The sequence below is a fragment of the Diaphorina citri genome, unplaced genomic scaffold, assembly GCF_000475195.1.
Source record: "Diaphorina citri unplaced genomic scaffold, Diaci psyllid genome assembly version 1.1 scaffold2344, whole genome shotgun sequence".
NCBI classification, from domain to species: Eukaryota; Metazoa; Arthropoda; class Insecta; order Hemiptera; family Psyllidae; genus Diaphorina; species Diaphorina citri.
Window position 1 is genome coordinate 1 of NW_007379768.1, and position 8,327 is coordinate 8,327.

The following is an 8,327-nucleotide window of genomic DNA, read 5'->3' on the forward strand; positions in this document are numbered from 1 at the left end:
GCCGAATCGGTTCGTGTAAAGATACACAGGCGTGCTTACTGGAACTTGGCCTGGCGCACTGCCGTGCGCTCAGATAAAGCAATCAATTGTTCTAATAACTAAAATCGATAAATTGAAATAAATAAATGAATTGGATAATTGAAATTACAATTAAATTGAGTTCTTGTGCACACCTTTAGGTACCTAGTTCAAAAAAAAAATCGGGGTTCCAGAGCTTTTTAAACACTATGTACGTAAGTCCAATGTTTTCAAATAGTTTCTCAAAAATCCCACAGAGCGCAGCGCCAGTATCATTTTCAGCTGACGGGCGTCCATACTCTTCCATAGTTACGTAAGAGAAAAATGTAAACAAAATACAAATCGGCTACAGGTGTTTTTGAAGTCAGTGTGAGGTGTTTTAGTGAAAAAGTTCAAAGATTTCTCTGGAATTTGCCTGTTTCACTTTGTAAAGCTTTTTACCGGTAAAATAGACACCTGTGGCACTTTCTGGATAATTCTAAAAAGAAACATCTACCTCAACTGCCTTCCCTGTGCTATTTTCTTGTCTGTGATAGATAAAAAGTCAATTGATAATCTTGTATTCTTGTTTCTACTGTGACCTGTGCTACATGCAATTCTGTGATAAGAGAATTTATTTAGTATAAGGTAAGTTGTGTGATTTTATTTTTAAAATTTTAAGACAGTTAGGTGAATGCCTCATTTTAGATGGTTTTAATAGTAGCCAATAATTATAATTATAATCTAAAAAAAAAAAAAAAAAAAAAAAAAAAAAGGAAAAAAAAAAAAAAAATTTAAAAATTTACCTTTTTAAATTAAAAAAAAAAAAAAAAAAAAAAAAAAAAAAAATGGTAAAAAAATAGAGATACTTAAGTACTTACCTATTTAGGCAGGTATGTTAGGCTCAAAACAGTTGAGCAGAGAACATAGCACATAGAGATTTTCACTCTCACTTCTAATTGGTTATTGGTTTGAAGTTGTCACTTTTCTCTACCTGCTTGATAGGTACTACTCTATTCTCTCTGAACCTCTCTGTTTTGAGCCTAACTTCGTCAGGTAAGTACTTTGTAGACCCTAGGAGCTAGCTAGACAATTAGCCTTCTAGATATTCTTGTGATACCTATAATAATAAATAATAATAATATGGCCCCAAAGACACCCAAATTTGGGCAAAGGCATTTATTTACAGTAAACTGCAAAGATACAAAATTTGTTTTGGTTGGTCAGCCAATATAAAGTAATCAATTGTTCTAATAACTAAAATCGATAAATTGAAATAAATAAATGAATTGGATAATTGAAATTACAATTAAATTGAGTTCTTGTGATATCAGAGTTATCAATTTCATTAAAAGTATGCACATTGTGTGTTATCTTTGGACACAGTTTATCATTTGCATGTTACCATAGGCAAGTTGGTGCATGTTCATTACAAAGGTTCATGAACTCTAACTTACAGGAAATTGATCGAGGTACCTACCTAGGTAGGTAAGTACCAAAACATAATCCTTGTTTTTACTTTGCTAAAATTTTTGCTAATTTATTAATGTAAAATTTAATATTTTAAATAGGTAGGTGCATGTTCATTACAAAGGTTCATGAACTCTAACTTACAGGAAATTGATCAAGGTACCTACCTAGGTAAGTACCAAAACATAATCCTTGTTTTTACTTTGCTAAAATTTTTGCTAATTTATTAATGTAAAATTAAATATTTTAAATAGGTACAGGTGATTTTATACACAGCATGCCCATTGTTAGTGATTACATAATGAGATGTGATATCTTTAATTTTCGAGGTACCTTCATAATGTGTGTGTAAAGGACATAATACAATTCATAAATAAACTAGGTACATAGCTCCAAAATTTTAAGAAAAAGAGAGAGAGAGAGAAAGAAAGAGAGAAAGAAAGAGAAAGAGAGAGAAAGAGAGAGAAAGAGAGAGAAAGAGAGAGAAAGAGAGAGAGAGAGAGAGAGAGAGAGAGAGAGCAAAAGAAGTGAGAGATTTGCACTCTAAGTGCAATTTAATGCTGTAATGCAGTTTCATCTAATAGGTGTTGGGGTTGTATTTATGGGATTATCTAATGGATTTCAACTTTTTTTTTACTTTCTCATTTTGTATGTACTGTAGGTACTTCCTTTCTATTTTTTTTTTTAATTTTTTTTTATTATGTATTTAACAATGAAAGTACCTAATACCTACCTACCTACATTTTCAATACCCATTAAAAAATCTTCCTTCCTCTTAGACAGGGTTAAGTACCTACCTAGTCATTAGGTCCTTACTTTGTGATTTATCTGTGTATGTTATGTACAAAGTATAAGTCGGGCTTTATTTATTTTGTCAGCTTAGAACAAGTTACAAGTTGTTCCATTATGCTTAACAGTGTAATGTTTGCTTATCCTGCTGGAATAGGACTGAAAAGTCCATGAGTAATTTTCATATTTAGAAACTGATTCATTCGGATAATTTTTATTATGATTATGTATTTATGTGTGATTGTAGATATATGTACCTTTCAGTGTTAGGCGTGATCTACTTAGGTATTTGTGAGAGAATCATTTTATATACGCGTGAGTATTTGTAATTACCTAGGTATTTTTCACTAAGTAGGTGTAGGTATTTTTTTTATTTTATTATTATTATTATTTTTACGAAACCGATTAAAGAAATTAGCTGGGAAGGTAACGCGCCTGCTTTCCAAGCACTAGGTCACGGGTTTGATTTCCACCGGGGGCAAACTCTATCTTGAACAGATGGGGTTCGTTATCGGAACGGCTAGCTTTCTCCTATCCTATCCTCCTTCTCTTCGATTTCGGGACGATAAGGATAAGACCAAAGCAGTTACAATGGAGCAGTTGAAAATGGGTAAAAATTATTAATAAATGGTCGATTCCTATGTAAAAAGTTGGGAAAAATCCAAATCTGAGGTCAAAACTCCGAAATAATAACTACTGTAAAAGGTCGAAAATTCAATTTTTATTTTCCGTCAGAGTCCTGAACTCTGACGTCAGACTTCAGGAGATGCGCAAACGTATGCGCACAAACATGAATTGCGCAGAAATGCATGCACACAAACAGATTAATGTGTTGCCTGCAAGGGAGCTTTGCTCGGGACATTTGATGTGACGTCATCGCCTACAAGAGCGTATGCGGTGACGTCAAAGTTTACGATTTACCGGTATTTTTTAAATCGATTTATCTCGGGATCTAAAAGTCATAGAAGAAAAAGAAAAATTCCGTTGGTCCTCATTTTTCCTGCTCTATGACTTTGAAACATCACCCAAGTAAGTAAGCGCGACTGTTCTATTCCCCTTATCAAACATCATTCTACCCAATATCAAATAACCTTAAGTAACCTTTCAGTATTAAATCCCCGACGGCCGGGACTTGAACCCGCGACCTAGAGCTTACTGGCACCCTAATCAAGACGGTCTATAAGAGTGTTCCTCATTTGATCAATATCTTATTGTCCGTTCTGATTTCAGTTTAGTTTAAGGCGAGTGCACCACAAGAATGGACGGGGACCCGATAGTATCCACATCTGAGAGTTCCTCATTTGATTATGATAATAATAAAATATAAGACTCGCTTCCTCCCTTCTATTTCCTAGGTGCCATTTTGGGCTCAGTACCAGCGGGTCAGCTGTCGTATAAATTTGGACGCAAATGGTTCCTCATTCTGCTAGCCATACCGTCTCTAGCAGGCTGGCTGATGATAATGTATGCAGAACATGATGTAAGTATACAGATTGTTAGTCTTATCGTCCCGAAATTAATAATAATAATAATAATAGTGCTTATTTATACTGCTCGCATAGGACTGAAAAGTCCCTTTACTCCAGCAGTAGGCTACTACTATTATTGTGGTCAAATTCTCAAATTATATTGAGGATAAAATTCCATACCTCAGCTGGGATTGAACCCACGCCCTCTAAAGAGAGTTGGATAGGATAGTTTTTGATGGAATCCCCCCCCCCACTTCGGGCAGGAATCCGCAAACTAGCGCATACGAGGATACAAGGCGAGCGCGCTAATTTCAAAGCTAACCAGGCTACAGTATGTAAATGTATGAGTATTATTCAGTGTATAAATCCAGCGTAATTAGCTTGGAGGGTAGGGCGACTGCCTTGTAAACGCTAGGTCGCGTGTTCGATTCCGTTCGGCGCGAATTTTATCCTAAAGGAGGTAAGGTTCGCTCTCGGAACGGCGAGCTTTCTCCTCTCCTGTCTTCCTTTTGTCTTCGCTTTTGGGACGATAAGATTTTAGCAGAGTTACCATTCCCTCTAAAAAAAAAAAAAAAGTAGGTACCTACCCTTATGAACGCAGTATTATTCAGAGAACATAATATTACTCGCACTTCGTGCTCGGGAGGGGGGCTTCGCCCCCCTCCACCCCCCGGGGGCTTCGCGTGTTCGCTACGCGGAGTTGCGTATACGGTCGCGCTGCGCGCTCCCGGGGGCTTCGCGGGGTTGTAGTATCCACATCTGAGAGTTCCTCATTTGATCAATGTCTTATATTCTGATTTCAGTTTAGTTTAAGGCGAGTGCACCACAAGAATGGACGGGGACCCGATAGTATCCACATCTGAGAGTTCCTCATTTGATCAATGTCTTATATTCTGATTTCAGTTTAGTTTAAGGCGAGTGCACCACAAGAATGGACGGGGACCCGATAGTATCCACATCTGAGAGTTCCTCATTTGATCAATGTCTTATATTCTGATTTCAGTTTAGTTTAAGGCGAGTGCACCACAAGAATGGACGGGGACCCGATAGTATCCACATCTGAGAGTTCCTCATTTGATCAATGTCTTATATTCTGATTTCAGTTTAGTTTAAGGCGAGTGCACCACAAGAATGGACGGGGACCCGATAGTATCCACATCTGAGAGTTCCTCATTTGATCAATGTCTTATATTCTGATTTCAGTTTAGTTTAAGGCGAGTGCACCACAAGAATGGACGGGGACCCGATAGTATCCACATCTGAGAGTTCCTCATTTGATCAATGTCTTATATTCTGATTTCAGTTTAGTTTAAGGCGAGTGCACCACAAGAATGGACGGGGACCCGATAGTATCCACATCTGAGAGTACGCCGCTCATTAGCTCCGGCAAGAAAGGAGGAGAGCAGTGGCGTCAATATTTGGCGTCCATTTTAGGTAAGGATGATGAAAGTTGCCGTCTGGTTGGGGGACTTTAAACAGGGAGGATACCAGCCTGAAATTTCCCTATCTAGAGAAATAGCAAACGTTGAGTGCGAAGGGCATCCACTTGAAAAAAATTGTAGCTAAAACCAAATGTCAGCCCAAAGCAATCACTCCAGGGCTGATTGAGAAGCTGACGAAAAACGCCGACCCCGTCTGAACACGGCAGAAAAGGCGAGAAAGAAGAAGAAAAAAAGAAAAAAACTTAATCTATAGTTCATCCAGATCAATGTGACAGCAATGAGTCATCAAACCAAAATGAAGGAACCAATCAGATTGCAGGAAATCTCCTTACATTGTTGCAATTCAGGTAAAGGTCTATTTTTGATAAACTAAAATGCAGAGGTAGCTCTAAGTTCAGAGGTTGGATTCCGGAACAGGTAAGGTGGATATCGCCTTACCTGACTTTGTTTCACTGTCGGAGGAAGCACTGTGCAATATACCTTCCCCTTTCTCTACCATTAAAGTTAAAAAAAAAGAAAATATTTTTTAAAAAAAAAAAAAAAAAAAAAAAAAAAACAACTAACCCTTACTATTTTATATCAATGGATACTTACGGCGGATATAAATAACCTAAGTAAAATAGTATTTACAAAGGATGTCTACATTAAATAACTTCATTAATAGTAATAATTAACCCTTTTCATCCCCGTTCCCCCCCCCAGCATGTCTCCTATCAATGGCCACGGGGTGCGTAGCCGGTTGGTCCTCCCCAGCGATACCCTATCTTCAAAATAACGTAGTAGGCGCTAAGCGAGTGGCTGTCCCCATAACCGACAATCAGGCCTCTTGGATTGCATCCATCATTACCATAGGTAAGTTTTAGGAGAACGAATCAAATCGTGAATTCTTTGTGGTAAAGCAGAGATCTTCATTACAACTTTTGTGGGTCCCTTTTGAACATTTTCCCTGTATGGCCCTAAATATAGCTAAACTTTGGTCCGCAATAACGGCCGAACCGTTCCTTTCGGAAACAGGGCCCAAGGATACTTTTGATGATAACCGATAATCAGGCCTCTTGGATTGCGTCCATCATTACCATAGGTAAGTTTTAGGAGCACGAATCAAATCGTGAATTCTTTGTGGTAAAGCAGAGATCTTCATGACAACATTACAACTTTTGTGGGTTCCTTTTGAACACTGTATGGCCCTAAATATAGCTAAACTTTGGTCCGCAATAACGGCCGAACCGTTCCTTTCGGAAACAGGGCCCAAGGATACTTTTGATCTACATAATTTATCGAATCTCTGTGCCAAGTTCGACCGACTTTGGCTGAAATGTAAAGGCCTGAGCATTGCGAACTCTTTTTGAGCTTTTTCGTACATTTCGCGAGGTCCGGCCTGCGGACACTTTTAATCATCATTGATTAATTATGGAAGCTGTCTGCAAAATTTGAGCGATCTGTGGCTAAAGGTAAAGTCGTGAGAAGCGCTAGTTCCTTTTGAGCTTTTTCCCTGCGTAGCCCTAAACAGCGGAACTTTGGTCCGCAATAACGGCCGAACCGTACCTTTTGGAAACAGGGCCCAAGGATAATTTTGATCTACATAATTTATCGAATCTCTGTGCCAAGTTCCAGCGACTTTGGGTGAAATATAAAGGCCTGAGCATTGCGAACTCTTTTTGAGCTTTTTCAAAGACTTGGCGTTAAATAGCGACCGAACCGAACATTCTCGAGGTCCGGCCTGCGGACACTTTTAATCATCATTGATTAATTATGGAAGCTGTCTGTAAAATTTGAGCGATCTGTGGCTAAAGGTAAAGTCGTGAGAAGCGCTAGTTCCTTTTGAGCTTTTTCCCTGCGTAGCCCTAAACAGCGGAACTTTGGTCCGCAATAACGGCCGAACCGTACCTTTTGGAAACAGGGCCCAAGGATACTTTTGATCTACATAATTCATCGAATCTCTGTGCCAAGTTCGAGCGACTTTGGCTGAAATGTAAAGGCCTGAGTATTGCGAACTCTTTTTGAGCTTTTTCAAAGGTTTGGCGTCAAATAGCGGCCGAACCGTACCTACATTTCTTGACATGGTAACCCGTTTCCAATGTTTACTAAAATAATAATAATAATAACAACAACAACAACAACAACAACAACAACAACAACAACAACAACAAGGCGAGAAGAGACACATTACTTCCCTTTTAGGTGCTGGGTCAACACGAGAACACCAGAAAGTAACCCGTTGAAATGAAATATTTGCAATCGAAAAACGAGTACAAATTTTTGTCGATGGTAGGATTCGAACCCGGGACCTTCTGCATGGTAAGCAAGCGCGTTACCATTGGACCAACCGTGCCCCAACCGTCTTATCGTCTCGAAATTAAAGAGAGTTGGATAGGATAGTTTTTGATGGAATCCCCCCCCCCCCCTCCGGCCGGAATCCGCAAACTAGCGCATACGAGGATACAAGGCGAGCGCGCTAATTTCAAAGCTAACCAGGCTACAGTATGTAAATGTATGAGTATTATTCAGTGTATAAAGCCAGCGTAATTAGCTTGGAGGGTAGGGCGACTGCCTTGTAAGCGCTAGGTCGCTTGTTCGATTCTGTTCGGGGCGGATTTTATCCTAAAGGAGAGGGAAGGTTCGCTCTCGGAACGGCGAACTTTCTCCTCTCCTGTCTTCCTTTTGTCTTCGCTTTTGGGACGATAAGATTTTAGCAGAGTTACCATTCCCTCTAAAAAAAAACCCTTATGAACGCAGTATTATTCAGAGAACATATATTATTCGGGAAATGTGGAAAACAAAGACAAAAGAAAAGTGATGTGTGTAGAGATGAGTGATAAATTGGTACAAAATAAAAAGAGACATACAGTGAAAAAGACAAAAAAAAAAAAAAAAAAAAAAAAAAAAAAAAAAAAACCGTACCTATAGCTTTAAAAGTACCTATGTACATACGTGAAACGCTTCTCTCTCTTTCTCACTCAAAAACACAATACTCTCTCTCCCTCTTCCTCTTCCTCTCTCTCTATCTGTCCTAATTTTTCTAACACGCATTACGCACGTAGACAAAAATAAAAAAAAAACACCTTTTTGAACTTTTTTTTTGTAGCTTTTGTTTTTTTTTTTTTTTTTTTTTTTTTTTTTGGAAAAGCCTTTTAAACAAAAGGGTTTTCCGGTGCTCTTT

At 38.5% G+C, this 8,327-nt stretch overlaps 1 protein-coding gene and 1 long non-coding RNA gene across 2 annotated transcripts in view; both read left to right on the forward strand.

Annotated features, from left to right (window-relative positions):
* Positions 1–371: 371 nt before the first annotated feature.
* On the forward strand, positions 372–3,541 carry LOC113471360. The gene is made up of 2 exons (XR_003394091.1): positions 372–645; positions 3,487–3,541. It is a non-coding gene; the product is annotated as an uncharacterized LOC113471360 (long non-coding RNA).
* Positions 3,542–5,056: 1,515 nt separating this feature from the next.
* LOC103518754 (solute carrier family 2, facilitated glucose transporter member 6-like) overlaps positions 5,057–8,327 on the forward strand; it is an 11,938-nt gene continuing 8,667 nt past the window's right edge. Inside the window, exons 1-2 of the mRNA XM_026830471.1 lie at positions 5,057–5,159; positions 5,870–5,988. Of these exons, the coding sequence (XP_026686272.1) occupies positions 5,057–5,159; positions 5,870–5,988 (222 nt within the window). The remainder of the gene's footprint in view (positions 5,160–5,869; positions 5,989–8,327) is intronic.